Below are 25,561 nucleotides of genomic sequence, written 5' to 3'. Positions count from 1 at the left end.
ATCCGAGAAAAAATAAAAAATAAGCAACACCCTACTGTCCGGGCGATTCAGACTTACGGAAGCAAACAGCCGATAACCCAGTGGCGGATACAGATGGGGGGCGCAGGGGGCGCGCGCCCCCCCTTTGCGGGGCCACCCGTATTGCCAAACATAGCAGAACCATAATTTTAACTTTTTTATATCATAAGATGGCATTGTCTTGAATGGGTGTTAAATCACTTTAGTTAAAATTTCTGAAGCTCTGCATGTGACTTGATTATTTTTTATTGCGATAAAAGTAAAGGTAACTCAAGATGTCTTTTGCGCCCCCCCCTTGAATTTTCTCTGTATCCGCCACTGCGATAACCCCTATGTGATCTCTGGTCACGCAAGGCTGTCGTAGGAGGCGCCACTGTTGTTGCCCTTTGACCCCATTACTGAAGGGCAAAAAGGAATCCAGAGTCGGGATGGATAGTATAGTGCGTCGGGTGCCCCAACGCTCAGTAAGTGTTCGAGTGAGTTGGGAAGAGACCGATCTTGCTGCCACCAAGCGCCAAAGGGTCAAGTAAGAGGGATCCCCACAATCTCTGTGCCTATAATCATCGAAAATTGAGCCAACGGCATCGACATGGGGACGTGGTGCTTGCTGCCTGTGTCGTGTTTACTGATTGTGATACACGGACTTATGTGGTGCGGTGAGTTTCATTTGTTTGGTCGCTTGGTCATTTGTTGATCTTTGCTAGGATGATAACGTTTATTAATATAGCATGCGCTAAGGAATCAGTGACGTGACGAGTTAATATAATATCATTAATGAGTCAAGATCAGTGTACGGTAAAGTGAAGAAATTTTGAATGAGGACACCCATAGAGATAGTAATAATGAAAAACACTTTGTTACTTCCACAAAATTCACAGTATCTATTTTATTACCGGTTTCGGCTATTACACCATTTTCAAATACATACAATATATGGTGGGGGCAGGTATATATATATAGTGGTTGTTAATGTGGGAGTGGGGGAAAAGGTTTGGATTCAAGCTGGGATTGGTAATTCGAGGAAAAAAATAGGGGGGGGACACAGTTTGTCAGGTGGGTTGTTGGGGTGGAGGATTTGGGAGGGTTATGAGTAATAAGGGGGATGGGTTGGGAAAGGTTATGTCGTTAACAAGGTTTCCATTTATGACTATTTCTCGAATTTCCAAGGCGTCCATCCTTCTTCATTTACTGGTAAAATGGGGTATTTCGCGGTCGAAATCACTTCCGTGCCCCATTTCCAGGAGGTGCCGGGCGAAAGCTGACGTATCGTCCTTGTTTTTCCAACATGCCCTGTGTTCCTTTACCCTTGTGTTGAAGTCTCGTCCCGTTTGGCCGATGTAGCATGAATCACAATCATTACATTTTAATTTATAAATGCCAGATTATTATTTTGGTTCAATAACATCTTTAGCATTATTTAACAGTCTACCCAAGGTGTTATTATTATAAAAAGCAACTTTGTATTTGTTTTTGGGGATAGCTTGGGATACAGCATTAGACAAAGGGCCTATAAAAGGTATTTTACACCATTTGTTAGTTGAAGTTCTGTGTTCGACGGGTAGCAAGAAACTTGACTTGGTGTGAGCAATATGTTTTAATTTCCTAGTTAAAATTCTTGTGATCAAAGATTGCTCATATCCGTTATTATGAGCAATTTGTCGTATGGTATTTAATTCCTCTTTAAAATCAGTTTCCCGAAGGGAAACGTTAATAAGGCGATAAACCATGGCGTGAAAGGATGCGTGTTTATGGGAGTGAGGATGGCAGGAACTGTTGGGTATTATGGCATGGGTATGGGTGGGTTTTCTGTAAATGGAAAACCTGTGCCTATTATTCTCAATAGAGATGGTCAAATCTAGAAAATTTAAAGAAGATGTGATGGTACCCTTCAATGCGACCATCTCTTTCAAAAGAAGATTTATACCTCTAATTCTTCGGAAGCAGCGCCGTAATCAACGCAGTGTTAAATGCGAGGGAATTATATTGAAATAGTCACTTAATTTTAACGTAATGGCTCATTATTTTATGATAAATACATTATGATCGGGGATTAGAAAGAGCCACTTCCTTGTTAGCTTGATATGAAACTGGGTACACTACGCTCCCTCTTGAGTTCATGATTTTTTCACTGAGGTCATAGAGGCGGTGCAACGCATTCATAGGTTAATACGAGGAAATGACCTTCAGCGACGCACGAACCAACGCGATTATATGTAACAGTGATGTTTGACTTTATTCCATTTAGAAATATCTTACAAATTGTTGCGTACTTTTTTTCTCTTTCGAAATACCATGTTTTTCTGCTCATCGCCGCTTAAATGTGATTTGATAATTGAAGATACGTTGGAGACATTGCGCAGCTTTATTTCGGCCTTTGATGAAGCCGAGAAATTCAAGGCAACATCGTGCTTTTGCCACCCTTGCATCTACGATTGTTCTAAGTGGTCTTATATTATCTATTTTATGCCCTTAAGAAATAATTTCAAGGTTCTAAGCTTTAATGATCTATAGTGCCGAGACAAAAACCAAATAGCGTTGATAAAATCAGGGCCCAGCTGTGAAGAAGCAAGAATTAGGAGAGGAGTGCGACAAGGCTGTACATTGTCACCCGTAATTTTCAACGTTTACATTGAGAAAGCCATTAATGAAATCAAAGAAAAGGCATTGCGAGTGAATATCCATTGAGAAAAAATTAGCATGCTAAGATTTGCCGATGACATAGCTGTTATAGCAGAAACAGAGAAGGATTTGAAAAATATTATAATTAATATGGGTAGGGTAATGAGTAAATATCAACTGAAAATAAGCACGAAGAAAACCAAGATATTAGTATGCAGCAGAAGAGAAGAAGTCAAGACTAACATTAAAATAGGGAAGTAAACACTGATAGAGGTTGATGAATTCAGTTATTTGGGAAGCAAGATAACTAGTGACGGGAGAAATAAGAAAGAAATTATCAGGAGAATAGCTCAGACGAAGAAAGCATTCCACCAAAAGAGAGACCTGCTTACAGCGGGAAACTTAAATATGGAAGTAAAGAAACAATTTATAAGAACCTACATCTGGAGTATGCTCCTATACGGAAGTGAGGCATGGACAACGACCGCAGCGGAGAAAGCAAGGATAGAGGCCTTCGAAATGTGGTGCTACAGAAGAATGTTGAAGATCAAATGGATCGACCGAGTTAGTAACGAGGAAGTCCTAAGAAGAGTAGGAAAGAAGAGAAGCCTCATGAAAACCTTAACAAGAAGACGGGACAACCTTATAGGCCACATCTTGAGAAATGATGGCCTGATGAAGGCAATCGTCGAGGGACAAGTGGAAGGCAAGAACGGAAAAGGAAGACCTCGAACAAAATATATGGAACAAGAAAAGAAGGATGTGAAAGAGAAGAAATACGTAGGTGTGAAAATATTAGCTGATAGGAGAACTGAGAGATAGAGAGAATACAATTGAAATACATAATTTTATTTTTACTTACAGCAAAAACAAATAATTAATAATAAATTTATAATTCTACAGAAAAAACAATTAATTTGACTTCGATTTTGGACGATGACACCTTCTTTCATACACCAATCTAACACATACTTTTGACAGTATACAGGCAACAATGCAAAATATCCGCTAGAATATTTCACCTCTTTCAAAAATCATTCATCAAAATTCTTCTTATAATCCACAGATTCCATCGAAATCATGCACGAACGTTTTATAAATGGGTCACTTCGATAATAAATCCGGGATTTGTTAAAAAAAAATGAAGTAACCATAACGCGCGGCGCCAATTGGCGAATAAGGGGTTCCAACTCCGGTTCACTCTCTTTTTTCTCGAGAATAGGTTTTTGAACATAGCTTTGAGAGACGATCGTCAACGAAAATTCATCTTCTAACCATAATTGAATTTCTTCTAACCATAATTGAATTATGGTTAGAAGATGAATTTTCGTTCTTATAGGCTTCGTATTATTATACAAGCTGAGAAGTACGCCATACAATTTTTTTCTAAGTATGGGATCGGTTGTAATTCCTCTTTTGACCCCCAAGTACGTACATATCGCGATTTCACGGAATATACCCTTGCCTAGATTCGTAACCACGCATTGATCAGAATCTCCAGGCTAGCTATTCACTTTTTTCCACTTTATGTCAAAAAAAAGTTTAAAAAACAATGCACTTTTGAATGTTTAATTATTATGTGAAAATTTGATAAAGTAAGTAAACTATCCCGTATAATTCTTAGCAAAGGTTTACTCTTTAAGAAAATATGCGTTGAAAATTATGGAAAACTATATTAACGGCTCACTAGCGAAAGTAAATACTCGGTTCTTTGTCGTTGACAGTCTTGTGAACAAATCCTTTCCTCAATGAGTACTCAGAGAATGAATTGAATAAGGGATTATTCTCTCCCTAACAATTCCACGGCTCTCTTCCTAATAATTCCACGGTGCAATGCTATAAATACCCCACCCTCACGGGCACCATAGGAAGTAAGTGCAATAAGTTTAGAAAGCTTATAGAGGAAACTTAAAATAAAGTAAAAAAAATCCAAATATCACGTTAAAAATCTATAAACTAAAATTGTGAAGTTCAGTGCAAAATCCACACGACCTAAACACCATGAATTTTTCTAAATTGGGTGAACTTTTGTTGGTTTAAGAAATATAAATTTCGGATACTTAAGTGCATCAAGTGTTAAAGTAAGTATTTAGACCTCCTAACAACAATTTAAAAAAAAGAACTCATTTGCAAAATTTCAGAGCCCCAACCAAGTTATAGATAGCTAAAGCATAATTGTGACCATGAATTGATTAGACAATAGACAGAAAGCTCAAAGGTACTGTGACGGTTGCGGCCGTCCCAACCCTGGCCTTCATTCCCTCCTTCACCGTCCTCACCCGTTTCCCATCCTCCCCCTCCCCTTTTTCCTACCCAAGTATGCAAGGTGGAGTGGATGCGAGTGAGTCGGTGTGAGTGGAGGGCAGCTATGTTGAATGGCCCAAGGTATCCCCCTATTTTTTTTGTGTGTGTTGCATGTGCATCGGAACCCCCTCACTCCCCTTTGGGAGTGTATAAAAGCCGAACGCACAGCAAGAAAAAAGGAGAATTGTAAATTGTGTTGCTAACGGTGCGCTACGAGAAAAAGTGAGAACACGAGGCAGGAGGCGAAGGCAGCGAGCGGCGTAAAGACGGGAAGCCAAGTCGGAGGATCCACTCCGGAGTCCAAAGGTGGTCACCAAGGAGGTTCCACGGGCAGCCAGGCTGCGCAAATTGCCATCTCCGAGAAAATAGGAGGCCGCACATAAATAGACGAGCCTGCTTCCAGCCCGAACCACGGCACCAAGGAACGGAGTCATCCGGTGGTCATCCAGGTCACGTAAAGTTATATTGCCCTGACCCCAGTGATACCACCCCTGTGTCCGTGCACTTGTCCCTGTATGCAGCAATACGCCACTGTTAAGGCACCTTGTGAGATTCATCGACGCCTCAGTGATTTTTCTCATTATTCTCAAACTTAGTCAGCAACGGAACTTAAATGTGCAATTGGGACAGACTTTATTACTTCCCAGATATACAAAGTGTAACGAAGTCTAATAATTGAAAGAAGTCCGCTTAATGGCATACATTTTGACTTTTGTTAAATATTGTTTTTTTTATATTACTTCATGGTAATTTCAAATGCCAATTGCATAAATCATTTGTTATTTCATCCATTCATCACTAACCCAATCATTTTCACTCATCTGGTGAAATATTTCATGTAAGATGTTTCTTATTTTTGAATATATTTGTGTGAATGCTGAATGAAAGGGTCCTTGCATTTCTTTGGGTATTCCTACGAAACCTATTTTCCTTCACCTGCCGCCGATTCGTCACGCGCCTTACCCCGATTTGGATCTCTTCACCACGAAATAAGCTGCGAACAGGAATCCCCCGCATTTATTGTAATGCGAAATTAAATCTTTCGATAAATCGTCCTGACTGGCAACTTAAGGAGGTTTACATTTATGGGTGGTTTTCGCGGTTTTTCATCCAGGCAACCGACGTTGAACCATTACAGTACTGGTAGATGAATAAGTGAACCGTGTAAGAGTTACTGTAATAAGATCAATAAGAAACCTTAAGTTTTGTAGAGTTGGGAGAGGAAATAACAATAAGGCTTGATAGAAAGGTAACAGATACTAATATTGTCTCATGCTTTTGCAGCTGCAACTGCAATTTAACTAATAACACATTGCATTAGAGGTACTCCTCAATACTATATTCAAACTGAAAAACTATTATCCTTAATATCATCAAATGAAGTGATTGCGTACAAAATCAAAAATCTCTCTACTTCATTTTCACAATGATATATGTATATTGAAAGAAATTTTGTGACTCACCACAATTTCAGGAGAAGCAGCTCCTGGAGTATCAACACTAGAGTTTGAGGCGCCAGAAGATGAAGATCTGCTATCGATGGAAATATACAGCCGGACGAAACGTGGAGATAAAGAGGCCGAGTTGAGCCAACAAGTCCGAGCCATCTTGGAGCATTACAAGCAAGACGACCCCGTTGGTATTCCTGGAGCAAAAGTCCCAGACCCAATGGATATACCCCACACAGCACACTCAAAATTTATACCGTATAAAAGTTGCATAAATGGATAGGTATAATATGCAAATAATATTCCGTCGATTATGCACATATTATGCGAATAATATGCACATAATATTTAAATATTATGCCGCCGTAAACTATTACTATAATATTGACATAATATGTATATTATTTCGTTGTTAGTAACATTTTATCATTAATTATGATTCATATAAGAATCATAAATCAACAGCCACCCAGCAAACTCAAAAATCCTATTCAGTATAAAAGTTGCATAAATGGATAGGCATAATATGCAAATAATATTCCGTCGATTATGCACATAATATGCGAATAATATGCACATTATATTTAAATATTATGCCGCCGTAAACTATTAATAATATTGACATTGTATGTATATTATTTCGTTGTTAGTAACATTTTATCATTAATTATGATTCATATAAGAATCATAAATCAACAGCCACCCAGCAAACTCAAAAATCCTATTCAGTATAAAAGTTGCATAAATGGATAGGCATAATATGCAAATAATATTCCGTCGATTATGCACATAATATGCGAATAATATGCACATTATATTTAAATATTATGCCGCCGTAAACTATTAATAATATTGACATTGTATGTATATTATTTCGTTGTTAGTAACATTTTATCATTAATTATGATTCTTATAAGAATCATTAATTAACGGCCACCCAGCAAACTCAAAAATCCTATTCAGTATAAAAGTTGCATAAATGGATAGGCATAATATGCAAATAATATTCCGTCGATTATGCACATAATATGCGAATAATATGCACATTATATTTAAATATTATGCCGCCGTAAACTATTAATAATATTGACATTGTATGTATATTATTTCGTTGTTAGTAACATTTTATCATTAATTATGATTCTTATAAGAATCATTAATTAACGGCCACCCAGCAAACTCAAAAATCCTATTCAGTATAAAAGTTGCATAAATGGATAGGCATAATATGCAAATAATATTCCGTCGATTATGCACATAATATGCGAATAATATGCACATTATATTTAAATATTATGCCGCCGTAAACTGTGATTGTATCCGTAAAAATCGATGATCATACATCCTCTGTATAAAAAAATGTGAAAACTTATGTTTTAATATATCACTAACAATTTCGTATCGTTCGCAGAATACTCCACAATTATTATTATTTTTTTATTTTACACACCGGCATATTCCGGTCTGGCGAGGTACGCAGCTTGGTAGCCATATTGCCGTTGTCCATGGCCGTTGTGTTGTTGTTCATTGTTGTTAGTTGTTGCCGTAGCCATATTGCCGTAGTTGGGAAAATTGAACGTCTATTGAAAAATCTAATATTAAAGAGGAAAAGATGGGTTTACGGAACTATTTTATGTCACAGTACTATTCTGGTAACGCATATACGATAAGGAATAATAAGCTTCATGGTATGAAGAACAGGACTTTATTTAAAATCAAAGTAAGTACACGTACGTGAGTCGTTGTCGTTTGTCATAGGGTAGAAAGCAAATCTGAAATTATCAGCTCCTAATTTTGAGTGTTATTCCCAGTACTTTAATTAATTTTTTTAATTACCTAAATGTATATCTTATGACGGTACTTTTTCAGTCAAGAGTCCCAGCTTGAAAAGTGAAGGGAGGCTATTCCAAGGAAAGACGAAGTTTTGGCACTTAAGTACTGAACCAGGTTGTGAGCTGCACTTTCGCCCTGAAGATATCACGTACTTGATCATATATGCATATAATTATTTTAGTTTGTGATTATTAATGACAATATTATCTTTATTGTTTCGGAGTGCATTTTCATGAACGGCTTGCTTACATCGTTTGCGTGATTGCTCGCCACAACTCTATGACTAACACAGAGATAATTATGCGATTAGAAGACCTCTTTGTGGCTTGGAATCACATTTTGGACCATTTTTAATACATTCGCTAAGAAAAGACCGTAGATGTTCAACCATGCGGATGTCATGGAAGGAATCATCGCGAGTGTTGTGATTGTGAATTCGTGTGACATACTTTGTACTTTCTAATCGCAATTTCATGAGTAACGATTATGGAAGGGCGAATGTTTGTCTTTAGATGTCATTCACATGATATTTAAACCAAATTTGCGATGATATAGGACTCCTAACTGAATATTTGTATATTTGTGATACAACGATGAAGGATTGTGCCTTGTTTTAGTGCAATGTACCTATGCTGTGTCTACATGAATGATTCATTAAATTTCTCCTCGTTTCCAGAAATCAATTTTTATTCATGTAATTTTCGAATATTATGCAACTGCATGTTATCACGCATCAACGGTATAAAATATGCATAAAAGGTTCGTAGATATGGTATAAAATGTGCATAACATGTACCTAAAGGTGCATACTAATGGTATATATGGGTATAATATGTGCGTATATTTAGCCACATCAATGGTATAAATCGTGCCTAAAAGGAGCATATAAATGGTATAATATGCGCATATATTTTTTAGGCCACATCCATGGTATAAATTGTGCATAATATGTACATAAAAGGTGCATATATATATGGGTATAATATGTGCATATATATAGCCACATCAATGGTATAAATCGTGCATAATATGTACATAAAAGGAGCATATAAATGGTATATATGGGCATAATATGCGCATATATTTTAGGCCACATCCATGGTATAAATTGTGCATAATATGTACATAAAAGGTGCATATAAATGGCATATATGGGTATAATATGTGCATATATATAGCCACATCAATGGTATAACTTGTGCATATTATGTACATAATATGTGCATATAAATGGCATAATGTCCTCATAAATTGCGATATTATGCGCATAATATGCGGAATATATGCACTGATGGAATGGCATAATGTTTGCATATATACGGAATATATGAGGACATTATACCATTTATATATATTCCGTATATATGCAAATATTATGCCATTCCATCACTGCATATATTCCGCATATTATGCGCATAATACCGCAATTTATGAGGACATTATACCATTTATATGCACATATTATGTACATAATATGCGCGTTTTATACCATTGTGGTGGCATAATATTCGCATAATATTTGAATATTATGTGCATATTATGCCATTCCATCACTGCATATATTCCGCATATTATGCGCATAATACCGCAATTTATGAGGACATTATACCATTTATATGCACATATTATGTACATAATATGCGCGTTTTATACCATTGTGGTGGCATAATATTCGCATAATATTTGAATATTATGTGCATATTATTCACTTTGTGCTGTGTGGTCAGACATGAAGCAATCCCTATCACTAGGAACCATGCATTTCAAAAATGCTAGCGTAATCGGACTCTCAAAATTTAGAATCCAGCACGTTCATACGGATCTCGCAGAAATGCAGGTTAGTGTACAATTCTAAATCATTCTCGGCATACTACAGTTAATTCTAACAATTTCCTATTATCTCTTTCCCTACTAATGACGAAAATATGTGGCGTGACGCTTCTTGACCCGGGAGACAAAAGCCTAAATATTTGTTGGAGATTTTTCTGTGCTGGAGAACGAATGTCAAAAATAAACGTTTCCTTACTCTCCCCGTTTAATGATGGTTGCGGGTTCGTGAAGCCTTAGTGTCGGGACCTAACAAAGCGGACTTAGGCTGTACCCTCAAAATCCGGGAGCAAAAACCCGGACCCCTTGTCTTATATTACCTTTCTTTGTGGTAAGGGACCGCATTCATTCAATTGTTAATTCAGCCAGTTTTCAAAATAAATACAGTGGAACTTGGTTATAACGGCATCGGCTGTAACGTCAACTCGGGTTTAACGTCACATTTTATACAGACCAGCCAAAATTGAACGTTTTATGTTGTACAAAAACCTGTTTATATCGTCAACAAATATTGCAACGCTTGGGTATTGCGTAAAAAATTTTGCGATTCTGAGGTTGCAAAAGTGGTAGTGTGATTGTATTATGTCCCAAAGTTCATAGAAACCGTGTGTAGAAACATTTTATTTGGCTATAAAATATTTAATTGTGAATATCATTTTTTTATTAACGTTTTTTTATTATACATATTCCAATGTACGAGTAGATTTCAATAAACAGTGTTGCATATAGCAGAACATTTGTGTTTTTACTTTGTCCTTTCACTCAGATTTTAAACGTCATTCGGATATAACGTTAAAAATCTTCTGGTCCCTTTGATGACTTTATAACCAAGTTCCACTGTATTTGTTCCTTTCTCAAAAAATAAAAACTAAGAATTGCATTCCTTGTCTTTTGAGCAGTGTTTACAATTTTGAAATGAAATTCTGGGATAAAATTAATTTATATCTAGATTTCAATATAAACATCAGCATGGAAATTGTTGCTGCATTATATATGTTAATATTGATGGTAGAGTTTCGTTCAAAACTTGACAATTCTCAGAATAAAATGAGGAATTCAATTCAAAGTCTGCAATTTACGTGCAAGTTACAATTATCCAAAACTAATTTATATAAACAAAGCATGGTTGATAGCGAACCAATGCTGCTGGTAGGGTTACAAAACCCAAAAGGAGGGAGCACAACTAACCTCGGAGTCCGAGACAATGTTGGGTCCCCACTTGGAAGGGTCGAAAAAAGGTAGGTGCTGAGAGTATTTGATTACCCTCGACACCCTTCTAAACGAATGTCCTGCAAAAATGCTCCATACTGACAGGATGGAAAAAAATCTCTCGGGGCTCTGTACAGCAGTCACGCTAAGGCGAGAACCATCTCAAAAGGATTAACTTCAAATATGCAAGTACAAAAGTGGTTTCCAACACATTTATAGTCTGCAAACTATATGTAGCTTCTCCTCCGTCATGTCCATAGCCAAACTAAAAGTTGATTAAGGCATAATGAAAGATAAAACTTGTTCATGGCACCCTTAATTAAGACCGATACTTGGCCCATCTTATTCAGCACACATCAATTTCAAGAGACCCATGTACTTGAAACTTGATAACATCCTCAAGACCACTATAGGCTTTCACAGATGCACTCCAGTTGGTGGATCACCAGTTGGAGACCACTGCTTACATGAATGCACCAAAAGAAAAGACTGTTTTGCTGATCACATCAGATAAAATATCATTGTCCCATCCATTATCATATTCAACACTGAATAATCAAAACTAAAAAAATTAAATACAGATGCTATTCTCAAGTATTACTGTTTTCTTGGCAGATAATGTTTACACAGATCTTTGTGATTTTCTAACAACGAAGATATTGGCTGTTGTCATTGTCATTTATGCATCCCTGATCATTTTCTCAAAAATTCTTATGTCGCATTCTCAATCATGCTTTCTCTGCAGTAGTAAATATGGTCAGAAAATTCAAAAACCAAATTAAGGAGGAGCACAAACTAGGTGTGGACTATAGTGATTGGGAATCATATTTTTCTAAACACCTTATCCAGAGCATTCAGAATTCAGCATCAAATTCAGCCATATATGTATATATGTTTTCTACTTCTCCCCCTTTTATGACAGTCGCGTGTGTACGACGTATTTATTTTAGGACCCAATACTGCGGGGTTTAGGCTTTACCCTCGGAATCCGGGAGCATGTACCCTGACCCCTCGTCTTTTATTACCCCTCTTAGTGCTAAGGGACCACAGTCATGCAACTGTTTATCCAGTCAGTTTTCGACATAAATAGTTGTTCTCACCTCAAGAAATATAAACTTAGAATTGAATTCTTTGTCTTTTGAGCAGCTTTTATAATTTTTAAACTAAATTCTATGATCAATATGAACTTATATCTCGAGTTCTGTATAAACATCAGCATGGAAATTGTTGCTGCATTAAATTTGTTAATATTGACCTTAGAACTTCGGTTACAATTTGACAATGCTCAGTAATAAATGAGGAATTCAATTCAAAGTCTGCAATTTACGTGCAAGCAACAATTATCCATATGCCAAATACATATACATAAGCAGTCCATAAGTTGACTGTTAACCAAAGCCACAGGTAAGGCCGTAAACCCGGAAAGGATGGAGCACAACTACCCTCGGAGTCTGCGATAATGCGGAGTCCTCGCTGGGAGGGGTCGAAAAAGGTTGGAGCTGAAAGCGTGAGATTATCCGCGAGACCCTTCTAAACGAATGTCCTCCAAAAATGCTCCGTACCATGTACCGCGAGAAAGAAGAGTCTCTTGGGGCTCAGTGTGTACAGCAGCCATGCTAAGACGAAAACTCCGCCTTCTCAAAAGGGTTATATTATTTGAGAAATTTTAAATCCAATCAGATAATTGTTTAAAAACAGACCTGTGTCCAAATGCCAATTGTGCCCTCACTGTTGACCTTGATATAACCCTTCTCCTCTCTCTCCCCCGCATCACCCCACTCCCTTGCTCATAACCCAAACGCTCCCTAAATCTCGGCCGGGGCCCTTCGCCCACTCGCCATGGAAATATATGCCAGCCCTAGAAAAGTGAAATATTTTAGATAGTTGAATTCCCCCCCTTGAAAATGATTCTTCACTATTGAGTACCTTCCTGTGTGAAATTACGAAGTTGTTTCATTAACCATGCTTTATTATGCAATCGCTAATTTCTTTCCACTAACAGCTCAGATATGTTAATACTCACTGCAAATTAAAATTCCTCTGTGTTTTTCGACTTGCCACCTCATGGCACCAGTCTCCAAGCCTTGTTCTGGGACGAGTAGGAAGTTTATAGTACATGCTATGAACATACGCTAACAACCTAGGCAGGGACACATAGGGATCTCAAATATTGAGCAAAAGAGCCTGAACACATTTATTAATTGATTGATTACCAAAATATAACATGAAGACCAGAAATCCAGAAACACTTTGGTCCCAAGCTTTCCAGGTTTGAGGTCCTCAACTGTATTGCAAATCATTGGAATTTCTTGCTTCTCAATTAATCATTATTTCTTATAAATTACTTCAGGTTTATGCATATTTTGCACATCAGATATGCCTCTCATTTTTTTCATTCAATTAATTATCTTCCATACCCTTATTCAACAGCTTACTGTGTGGCTGACCTTGGACACGCTTGATATTGTGGGGTTATACACTCTATCAACATTTTTCAGCAGAACAAGAGGAAATTTCACTACAACTTTGATAGATGTCAGTGTCACAGGTCATGCACAACTTGAAGTCGACGAAGAAGGGCATCTTCAAGCTCAAGAAATCATCATGGATATCACCTTTGATGATATTAATATGGATTTTGAAAATCTAGGAACGCTGGGAAGTGTTTTCCAGGTAATCTTGATCACAATAAGATTATACATTCCAGCTTAGAGCTTAAATCCATTACAATTTGATCAGCAATAGACAATACTAAGCAGCATCAAAGTGGCTACAGATACAACTGAAAGATTTTTCCAACGTGGTATACAAAAACATCTAAAAGTATTGGAAAACTTACATTGAATTTCAGATAGATTACGTCAAAAAATGATATGTTAAAGTTATTCCTAGTTGTAACAATGAAAAATTAATGCACTTATAATGTTTTCATTCGGAAAATCCTGGTATGTGGTCATCATTATTTTCAACTCCATACTATTTCAACTGGATAAAAGAAATAAAGGCACAATGGCTTTATGATTGAAAATTTCTAAGAAGCATGTTGAATCAAAGATCCCAGTCATCACCTTAATTTAGATTTTGTAGCTACTGTTGATCTTTTGCCCTTTCAAGCTATATGAAAATAATGTATTTTCTCTTTCAGAGCATTGTCAATTCAGTGGGTAGCTTCCTGTTTGACAGCATCAAGCCATTCATCTTAGCAGAAGTGAATTCAAACATCCGTGGTGACATAAACAAGCAGCTTCTCCTCCTTCCCCAACGCTTTCCTAATAACATTGCTCCATTAGACATGGCAGTGGCCGAAGGCAGACGATGGGTGAGGGAGCAGGGATGGGACCCTTTGAGACTTCCTGACCGTGCTTTTGAGTATGCCGGCATTAGAGTTGAGGTAAGTCACATGCATAGTATGTGCAAGGGTCTACTGTAATCAGTGTCGGAAGTAATCGAGTAAATGTAATCGGATTACTTGCAACGACTACTGTTACTGTGATGTGTACAAATGAAATTTTAAGTTGTAATTTTTTCCTTACCATGAAAAAGAAGTCGTTAATTTCATTGTAATCATTACTTGCTCGTAATAGGGTGGTTTCCTATTATTTTTTTTATTGCCTAAATTGAAAGCTTATTACTCCTGGAGTGCACATTTCACGCTCTTAGATTTTTGAATGACGATATCTATTTCTCACGATTAAATGAAAAGTGAAAAATTTCAATGGCGTGAAAACGCGACGGCTAAGTATGAATGCTGGGGAAAGCCCATGTGATGTCATGCTTGGTTCCTGATGCCGCAGTGTGAGGTGACCTTCGGGCGAGGCTTTGAGCTCTGATATGACTCAGGCTGCTAGCAGGTAGCGCTTTGCTTAAATAAGGATTATTATTACCCTATCAAACGAAGGAAACTTTCTGAGCTTAGGTAATTTTAATGGGTGATATTTAAGAAAGTTTCCCTGAGCCCTATACCCCATGCTTGCATTGGTTATCTCAGACAATGAAAAACTCCTATCTACTCGTATTGAAACTAGGTCCCTGTGACGTCACGTGGAGTGGCTTCGCATGGGCGCCAATCTGGCCTTTTTCAAATGAGGTTAAAATTGACCATTGCCATTCGTCTAAACTGGGATTTCTAAAACCAAATAATGTGTACATTATGAATACAATAATGGTGGGTACGGAATCGCAATCAATGCCTTTCGTTTTCTTTGATTAAGGAAACTACCCTATTCAAGCACAGAAAGCTATTCACGATTACTTTACTGATTTCGCCATGCCTGCAGATAACTTGAGAGCCCCTAAGTGCCATAATTTGTTCGTTAAGGTCCAGCCACTCTTGTGCTGGAGCCTACTATTATGATGGGTACAAAATATGACACCAGTTGTCACAGCAGCTCTAATTGAATGTAACGTAGGTGAAATTGCAACTCTAGTTATTTCCATGACTCAATTATTCCACATTTTTACCTTAATATTCGGCAGTTGCAAGGTGGCCTTTAGATCGCTAGGACAATCTTACAAGAAGTTATTGTAATTTTACTGCTTATTTGTTAAAACCAGTAATTTGCTCTCATAATTGATGAATTTTTTTATGAAGTAACAGTAGTTCATCCCAGTTACTTTTTCTCATCACTTTTACCAGTATAAGGTTTTACAGTAAACCCTTGCTTTACAAGATTACTCTGCAGAGGACTTATCAGATATGTGAGAAGCAATGTTTCTTGACTGCTTTGCCTTTTTTATTTTATGTAATATCTATATGTTCTCATTTAAAATTTGTCTTATTTCAGTTGTTACTATTGCCATGATATTTTTATTCTTGAAGTTTGTCCTCTATACCCAATATGTGTCTCTTTTTCATTTTACTTTGAATACTTGTAATCAATGAACAACGATATAAAGGGTTTTCCATTGACCCGTTACATAAATATATTTTTTTTATTATTATAATTATAATAATAATAAAAAATGCTTAAGCATATGCTGAATCTGCATTATTTCCAGATAAGGAATAAATTCAAAGAGCATCGGTGGATGTAAATTCCAAAATGCATGCAAATAAATTAAAAAATCATAACTTGAAATTTCAAAAATCGCTAGCAAAATCAGTTAAGATAGAATGTGAATTCCATCATAAGTTCAACCCATTTTAAAATTAGGGTAATTGTGAAGGAGAGGATTACTGGTGAATGCAGATGATTTTTGCCATCTGAAATTTTCACCCTTTTAAGTTGTTGCAATAAATAATATTATTTCTTGGAAACTATAATAAAAATATTTCTCATGAATATTAATCTGGGACTATTCATGCATTAACTCTGTAATCACATATACATTTTGAATGCAACAGTGAATTAAGCTTGATTGCCTTGTTTTGCCACTTTGCTAATCAACTTCTAATGAGCAATGAAAGTCAACCACTTTTCAACCACTGAAATATTAGTCGAGGAAAGATACGCAAAAATAAAGAAATTTTTGCGTCCTGGATGGATCGGAATGCAGTTTTTTGCATTCGCTTGCAAAAATTATTTGTAAAAAAGTTACCATATTTTCATTTGGGAGAAACCTTTAGTTGCACTAGGTGTTCGGAGGGTCGTTTTCGATGTGGAATTGTGATTTAGCGCCTCAAAAAACACGCCTCCGATAATTTTCGGGTTGTTTTTGTCGATATTGTCAAGAAAGTTCTTGGGGATGACGTCCAGGTCCTGGTTCTGGTGCACCAGGTGTCCGGGGGAGGTTCGCCGATGCCATATTTGAATTCAGCGACCCAAAAAACCCCCGGATGCCACTTGTTTTTCCTTTCCCACATGAACTCTGGGACAGTTCCACGGAGATGACGTTCGACGGTGTTCCTGAGCCTCAGGTGGTCCGGGTGTCAATTTGAACATCATAATCGTGATCAGCGACCTCAAAAACCCCTGAGTACCCGTTCCGGGCCAGTTCTGACTCTTTTCTACAAAGTTATTACGTTTTCCAAAGGGCGTCTCAGAAATTGCATTTTCCGAGTGCATTTTGGCCTGCAGCAATGCAACTAAAGGTTTCTCCCAAATGAAAATATGGTAACTTTTTTACAAATAATTTTTGCAAGCGAATGCAAAAAACCGCATTCCGATCCGTCCAGGATGCAAAAATTTCTTTATTATGGCCTTTTTTCGCGTATCTCTCCTCGACTATATGTATGTATAAAGCCTAATAATTATAATTTTCCGCAGGTCACTAAGGCATGGGCAACAGGAGCGTCTACTTTCCATAGAGTTGGAAATGCAACAGTCACAATGGAAGACAATATAATCAGTGCTGGAATGCATGTTGGGACGAAAAGAATCGAAGGATTTTGCCGTTGGCAGTTTTCCGCTTTGGGACTCTTAACAAAGCCAGGAAGGGCAAGGTTTGCTCTGGATTCTCTTCAGGTACTTCTATCAATACATCAAATCAATAGAAAATATTCAAATCAATATCAAAAGAAAAGTCTCACCGTGAATCTTAAAGCATCCTGGGAACGCCCTTGAAACACCTTCCAAATGAGGAACTTGCATGGGTCGTAGATTGCTCTAAAAACTATTTGGAATAAGTCAAATGGATACATTAGCTCGCAAAAATACCTTCAGTTTCTCCATTCAACATCAAAAGAAATAAAAAAATTGCATTTAAAATCGAGAAAAATTTCTCTGAGCCGACCACTGCGCGAAGACACCCGAGCGTTTCCGAGGCCAGGCGTGACGTCATAGGTGCCTAAACAACCGTAGGGAGTAGGGAAATACGCTGAGCGCATGGTGTAAAATTTGTTTTGAGGGAGTATTTAGCCGCTCATCGTCACTTTATTTTGTTCTGTTATTCTTGGGCAAGTTTTCCTATTGCTATTGTGCCTAGATTATTACTTGGGATATTAATAATGCGGCATCGGGATGATGAAGTGCAAGCGTTTCACTTCGTATGTTTTAGTGATCAGAAAAATGGATGATAACGTTGCCACTCGTTCGAATAGTACACCTGAAATTCATCTACATCTACATAATACCCCGCAAGCCGCCTAAAAGGCGTATGGCATGGGGTGTTAGGACACCAGCCTTTTTTTAGGACACCAAAAATTGATGCCACGACCCTCATGGAATTTGTTAAGACAAATTATTGCTATACGTCGGCGGCAAATCGAGTTGTAAAAGAAACTTTTAATACTGGAGGATAACGATCGTAAGCTGTGCTGTTGACATTAGAGTAAGCTGTGCTGTTGAATTTGGCAACACCGAATTAACGGAGAAGGTAGTCCTATCCGTCCTACGGTAAGAATTCACAGCAAAACAGTCTGCACACAATCCACATGTGAGATCGCGAATCGGTTCCGCTGCCCACACACACACAAGCTATAACCTATTTCAATAATATAGGTAAATCCATAAACAATATACTAGCATATACCATAATAATATAGTGGGAAATAGGCAAATACTCTTATCAAAAACTGGATGTCACTGTCACATTCTTATATTCATCACGTACAACTTACAATAACAGAACTCGTTATGATGAAAACAACTATTTATTCACTGATTTAAACCCTTAAATTAGCCCACACAAGTGACACCGGTGACTTTTCTCACTACTATTCGTTGAAATAATGGAATAACAAACTTCACCCACAGTTTTTATTTCAATAGCGTGAAATGTCATATCTACGGTTAACAACGGAGATTAGCACGCCACTGACAATTTTTACACTACTGTTAGACATTTATCGATAGCGTAATAGCACTTTTTACAATTCAATCACGATGGAACACTGATAACTCTTGGCCGATATTGTTCACCCAGCCAGCACACTCGCCGACGTTTATGTAAACGTCCAAGACAACGAAGCGGCAACAGTTTATCCTTTGACGTTGCGCCGTGGATGACATCAACATGACGGCAACGCGTTGCCGTGAAGTTGCTCAGTTTGGACGGCTGCTTCATGTCTCATTTTATGTGAATGCATTCGCTCTAATTAACGATCTGCTAGAAATAAAAGGTTTCACGACTTACGCAATTAACTTTGCATAATGTGTTTTATGGGATAAGTGGTATTTATTCGACGATTTTGTGGATTTATTAATTAATATGTCTCCAAGTCACTCGGTGGCGATGGAAAAAGATTGAGATAATATAATAAGCGTCTCTCAAGGTTGACGATTCTCTGGATATTTATTATCGGCAAAGTGAAATTAATAAAATACCATTGATAATTAAAGGCTGTACCATTACGATTTCCTCCTTCGCATGAAATTTTACGCTCGATCATATCGTCTGCTCACGACAGCGAGGCCATGCGAAACCATCGTGCGCGCAATGCGAAATGCACTTTGGGAAGAACAAGAACCCGTTATCCGCCGTTGCCGGTAGCCATAGCGCCATAGTAACTTTGGTACATAACTTTGTTGATATATGGCTTTGTGTTCGTCGTGATGCTTTTCTCCTTTTTGAATGGTCGAGGGACGGTTTTCGTTCACCAAACCTTTAGTAAATAGATTTTTTCAAGACTTTTAATTTTACATAAATTGTTCATTTACTTCATCCGTCAAACTTAACGTGGTTTCAGCTTCTCCATTATCACTTTTCATTTCATTTTACCTTCATATCCGATTATCATGTCCACCCGTCGTACTCTGACCTTATTGTATTCCTAATTTTCACTGACGTGAATTTTCGTTTGTAATTTTCACTAGCGTAAGTTTTCGCGAGTGATTTTAACTCTTGTTAAATCGTGTTCTTAGTGAGAAAAAGTGTTCAGTGGTTACAAGTTTTTTTGGCTTTGGCTAGGGCAGTGCAAGTTAGAAGCCTCTTCGAGAGTTCAACCACCGTATTCCGCCAGGATTCGTGAAAGGTAAGTCTAGACTCTGTTTACCGTCGTTCATTATGAAATTCATTAACAGTACACTTAAGTTTTCATTACCATTGAGTTAGTTCTGTTGTGTTTCTATTGTATGGATCGATGTATGTCTGGTGGGTGTTCATACTGCGAGTTTATGGGTGCACAATGGAACGCTTAAGTTTTTCATTCAATGGAGTGCAACTGTTCAGTACTGCACGTTGGTGAGAACTCACCCCCTACCAAACACTCTTGAAATATTGAGTTGAGCAGTAAAATTTAGCAGAATCGCAGAGATTTTTCCTCAATTGCTGGAGTGTGCAATAATTTAATGCATCACTATTAACTAGTCTTCATATACAATAATTAACTTTACTTTCAATGGAATTTTATGATTTCATGTTTTTAAGTAACTGGAGAGTGAACGCCTCATAGTCATGATTTTTTTTCCCTCTTTTTTCAGGATGCCTTGGCAAGTGTTAATATTTCTTCCACATAAAAAAATTTACTGGCCTCTCAGTGCAGGCTTTTGCATAGTCATGGGTGAAATTGGATGGAGATAAGATTATTGAATATTACTCTAGGCTATAACTGGTCTTCAGTGTCACAGGTCATAAAATGGCTCTCGACTCAGTGAGGTATCTTGGGCGTGAAGTTCTGCATGCCTCCATTTGGTGAGTTTGCAACAATATTTGTGAACATTTGTTTAGATTAAAGGTAGGATTAACATCTTTGACTTGCAAGGGCAGGGTGCCTTTTAAATGTATTCAAAGGGGTTGTTTCATGGTGTGTGTGTGTGAGAGCACTGGCTTGTTTGTACATGTTACTAGTTCTCTAAGCCAAGTATTTAATATTTTTATTTTAGTTAATTTTGACATTGACTGCATGCTTTGAAATGTGTGGCTAATGGTGACATTTTATCATAATTATCTTCCAGAGACTGTAGTGGCAGCCATCGCTATTGAACAGAGATGGCTACTTGTGAAGATGGAGAACAGACATGGAGGCATTTTAGTCGCTGAAATTAAAAAATACTGGGAAAGGAAAAGGACAAAAAAGAATTAAAAGTATCCTGATGTAAGTAATTCTTCATCCATGGAGACTGATGATGACAGAATACTGAAACCACCATCACCTGGTAAATGTTGACATATAAGAATTTGCTTTTTTGAGTGCTTTATCATGTGCAAATATAAGTGTAAAGCTTATCTATTCTGTTTTCAGTTGCATGAGTGCCTCCTAAGAAGGAAATATTGCACTTAAAGATTCCTCAAACAATGTTGGAGTAAAGGAGCCTGAAACTTTTCTATAGAATTGCAGTGTTATTTCTGAAGAATAAGTGAAGTCCAATTGTTAGCACCTGACGTACCCAATGAGGTCAGGGGTATCGGGGAAGATTTCTCGGGATTTGCACCGGGTAAGGTCCTCCATTTCTCCCTCCAATGTTTCCGCAAGCAACTCACCAATCGTCTTCGGGGATTCTGGAATCCAAGGTTGGATTCCTAAATTGTGTGATTCCTGAATCCCTGAAGACGATGGGTAAGTTGCTTGTCGAAACGTTTGAATGAGATCTGGAGGACCTCATCCGGTGCAAATCATAAGAAATCTTCACTGCTATTGTTAGCTGGGAAAGAACCTGAAAGAGGAGTATTTGGTTGGTATTTCATTTACATTGTCAACTGTTTGACTTCATAGCCTCCTAAGTGTTAATATGCTCATGGTACTTTATATAGATTATCACTTTGAGTCTTAAACTTAAGTTATGATACCATCATTACCTCCTTGTTGATATTTAATTTTATGATAACTCTGGGATATACTTAGAAATTAAAAATGGTGTGCCACTATGTTCAATGGTACTCAGCAATTACCATAGATAATTAATTATCTGGTTATCTCATTTTTCAGATTTTATTTCATGAAGGAAAGATCTTCGAACATCATGTTTAAGAGCAGTCAGAATTATCAAATGAGGACTGGGCTTAACAAAAGTCAACAACAAGTGTTCTAACCTAATACAGAATGAGTTAGCTGTGTCTTTCTGTTTGAAGGGCCACTCAGAAAACAAGATAGCCTTAGAAGTGAATTTTAGCTCCATTATAAATGTCACATTTGGTAAGTACTTTGTAATCATTGGTGCTTTCGATTTACTCTTCCCTTATCTTGGAATACAGTTGAATGAATAGAGCTTTTCAGCATATGTGCATATTTCATTTTCAGCATAATATCTAATCCAATTATGAATACTTTGCAGGCAGTGTAAAAGCCAAAATAAGCCTGATTTGATACTATCAGTATGAAAAGAAGCATCAGGGAATGATTCCAGGCCTTGAAATACAGAGCAGAGAAAGGGAATAAGAAACGAGAAAGTGTTCTGAAAGGCAATTCAAAGGGAGTCTCGAAGAAACATGATTCTTCCAATTTGCCTATCTCAGAAACTGCTAGTGTGGAAGGGCAGTTTTGCTTGTAGTCTCATAACATGATTGTTGGATAAGGTGAGGTCAGCGACTGATCACTGTAACGACAGACACAGCTAGAAATGTCATTAATGCTGCTTGATTTTTGTCTCACAAGGGAGTAGGAATGATTCTTTGCCTTCTTGAATGCCCTATTTTTTATTATTTTCAGAATGCCAAGCGCTGCTAGGAATAGGTCCAAGTTTGGTTGAATAGCCTTTCGTATAGCTGAAATAAATTAATTTTAGTTCATTTCTTTCCTATGAACCTAACTCAAATGCTATAGAATGCCCTACCCTTAAACAGCTCCATTGGTGAAGTGGTGAAGATTACGGCTTATTCCATATATGGAGACATAGAATGCTGCAGGAACGCTAGGGTGTGTTTGCTTGTGGTGATCAGCTTCCTTATCATCATAGAACACAGCAATTTCATAATAGGGCATTCATAATCGTGCTTGCTATGGCAGTGAACAACTGAATGTGTAAATTGTATGAAGAAAACTTCTTTAAAAATAACATTTCCTAATTACCATATGCTGATGTTCCCTGTCACCACAAGCTTGAATGCGTATGTCCTCGTATGAAATGGCTGTGTTCCTTGGCGATTAAGGAGTTGACCACTAAAAGGAGAGGCCACATTAAATAGTGTACACTAGTGTTGCTATTGCATTTCATGCCTCCGTGTTCGGAATTAGGCTTCAATATATTATGTCAAATATAACTTTTTAAAAATATCCCCCTGCCTGTTAGGATCTGCTGCAACAGAAAATTTGAAAATGAATTCAATCTAGACTCCAAAAAATTGAATGCAAGTTTATGTTAAGACCTCAACCCTAACTATAATTAATGATGTAAAACTATAATTTTTTAATTCTCCTATTTTGATATTGGAGTCATGTGTGAGACTAATATTTTTCATACAGTTCCTCGTGGGTGATCCATTGTGCTTGAGGCTTTTACATAAGTATTGCTGTAATTCTATAATTTCCACTTGAAAATGATCATGCTATCTGCTGGTTAGCATTATCTTTTGTTTTGTATTGATGGAGACCTGTCTATTTCTTTCCATTTTGGGTTATGAACTACCTTGTAGCTCATTGTTTTTTCCTACTTTCATTTCCCCAGGTGGGGCTTTTCTGATTACAAAATCAGTTGCTCTGTGGTGTTTGGTGCTTGTGATATCATTGCTGTTGTGACCTCTAAATACCGTTTGCTTGAATATATAATGGATTTTAATGCTTGCAGCGAAAATAAAAGTTTATTTTCAAAATTCTGTCAATGGTTGATTTCTCTATAAACCCAGACCTAGAAATTATTATTTGAATTTAATGGAATACCCCGCCATGGTAGCAGTATCAACATGATATCAAAAAATCCCGATAGATGGCGCCACTGCCGCGATGTTGCTCAGTTAGTTCTCGATAGTGCCGGCAGGTGTCCCTTGCGTCTGTGACGTCACCGAAAAGAAACTGTTGCCTTATCGTTGGCGACATTTAACGGTGTTTTTGCCCCTTCGTTGCTGGCTCGTTGCCGTCATGTTTATAGCAACGTATTCGGCCGTTTCTTTATCGTTGATAGAAAGTTGCCGTAATTTACGGGGCAACGTCCTGTTCTGTGCTGGCTGGGCAACCTTGTCAAACTTTGTGCATTACAACCACTGGCACTGTGAATATTAGCAGTAGCTTAACGGGAGATGTGACGTTGAAAATAACACTATTTTGGCACAAAAATGTTCCTAGATGTCTCCAATCAGCGAGCAAAAGTTGCATTGACTGGAATTCACCCCATAATACAAGCACATACAGTCCTAAACGAAGAATTCTCCGGTACCTACGAATAAACGGATGAATTTATTGTATATAAAAGCTAAGCGGACATTAGCAAACATCAAAATCGTTCTAATTACATACTTAAGTGAATGATATACCGTCGATAACATCAAATTACAATTAACGTATCCCCCTTCCAACGGCCGTGGTCAGACTGCTACAACGATGTTACTTACAATTAGATATTATAAAATATTTGGTTTCACTTCTTCAGTTTTATATTTTATGTCCTTACTCAGATATTAATATTATAAATAATACAAAATATGAGGCTTTCGAGCCTCTATTGTCGGATATTTATCTTTAAATAGAAAACAATCAACACGTCTCACAAACGGAGCTCTCACAATGGCAGGCGACTATTACAAACAATCACAACAATAGCTTCGCGTGATGTTTAGGCACCTTTGACGTCATCGAGGCTTCGTCGGCAGTGGCTTGGGGGGTGAGGGAGTTTTTCCCGCGCTTTAAAATTCGTTATATTTATCATTAAATATCTCGCGAAGGAAAACTCAGATTTACATGCGGTTTTCTTTGTTGTATTCAGAAAATAATTTTCTGTCCGCCTGTGAAATAAAAAAAATTCATGCAAGTTCCCCATTGTACGCATGGATTTTGATCAAGACATACATTCCACATAGTTCACATCAGTCCTAATGGACTCTATCAAACACCTTATTGACACCCACATCTGTTCTCTACGGCCATGTCAACATTGGCTGTATGGAATTTTGATATGGATGGCCGCATGCATTTTGACCAGGGTGCCATAGGCGGATCTAGGGCGGGGGCACGTGCCCCCCCCCCCCCAGACCCTTACAAATATGCAAGACTTTTAATACGGTCCCATTATCATTGCGTTCGTTTTGTATTATGAGGTATCCTTGTGCACCCCCAGAACAAAATCCTGGATACAGCCTTGGTTATGCCCCCCCAGAATGAAATCCTGGATCCGCCCCTGCAGGGTGTCTAAATATCCATGGGACAACATAACTGAAAACACTTGAGGATCAGTAAATGTCAGATCAGGAATGGCAAATATGCATAAATTGTATCTTTAGGGGTGACTAAGGTCATGTAACATTAGATTAAGCAATTTTAAGTAAGATCATCTCATGATATTTAAATTTGTACTCATTCCAACATTACTATAGATCATCGCTTCATGCAATTACCATGT

General features: G+C 37.5%; 1 protein-coding gene and 1 long non-coding RNA gene across 4 annotated transcripts in view; both read left to right on the top strand.

The window, feature by feature from the left end:
- The first annotated feature begins 443 nt into the window (after window positions 1-443).
- The window catches only part of LOC124169730, a 29,522-nt gene continuing 4,404 nt past the window's right edge, over window positions 444-25,561 (top strand). Inside the window, exons 1-6 of the mRNA XM_046548420.1 lie at window positions 444-674; window positions 6,416-6,619; window positions 9,947-10,059; window positions 13,689-13,931; window positions 14,404-14,649; window positions 17,465-17,662. Of these exons, the coding sequence (XP_046404376.1) occupies window positions 608-674; window positions 6,416-6,619; window positions 9,947-10,059; window positions 13,689-13,931; window positions 14,404-14,649; window positions 17,465-17,662 (1,071 nt within the window). The 5' untranslated portion in view covers window positions 444-607. The remainder of the gene's footprint in view (window positions 675-6,415; window positions 6,620-9,946; window positions 10,060-13,688; window positions 13,932-14,403; window positions 14,650-17,464; window positions 17,663-25,561) is intronic.
- On the top strand, window positions 19,861-23,822 carry LOC124169731. Of its 3 annotated transcripts, XR_006867218.1 has the most exons (7): window positions 19,861-20,109; window positions 20,558-20,768; window positions 21,032-21,232; window positions 21,319-21,748; window positions 22,003-22,209; window positions 22,349-22,589; window positions 23,678-23,822. It is a non-coding gene; the product is annotated as an uncharacterized LOC124169731 (long non-coding RNA). The 3 variants fall into 3 exon arrangements; XR_006867217.1 differs by lacking the exon at window positions 23,678-23,822 and having other exon boundaries at window positions 22,349-23,668; XR_006867219.1 differs by lacking the exons at window positions 20,558-20,768; window positions 23,678-23,822 and having other exon boundaries at window positions 22,349-23,668.

This window comes from Ischnura elegans, chromosome 12, assembly GCF_921293095.1.
Source record: "Ischnura elegans chromosome 12, ioIscEleg1.1, whole genome shotgun sequence".
Classification (NCBI taxonomy): domain Eukaryota; kingdom Metazoa; phylum Arthropoda; class Insecta; order Odonata; family Coenagrionidae; genus Ischnura; species Ischnura elegans.
The sequence above is the reverse complement of the archived record's forward strand: the minus strand, read 5'-3'. Positions and strand labels throughout refer to the sequence as shown.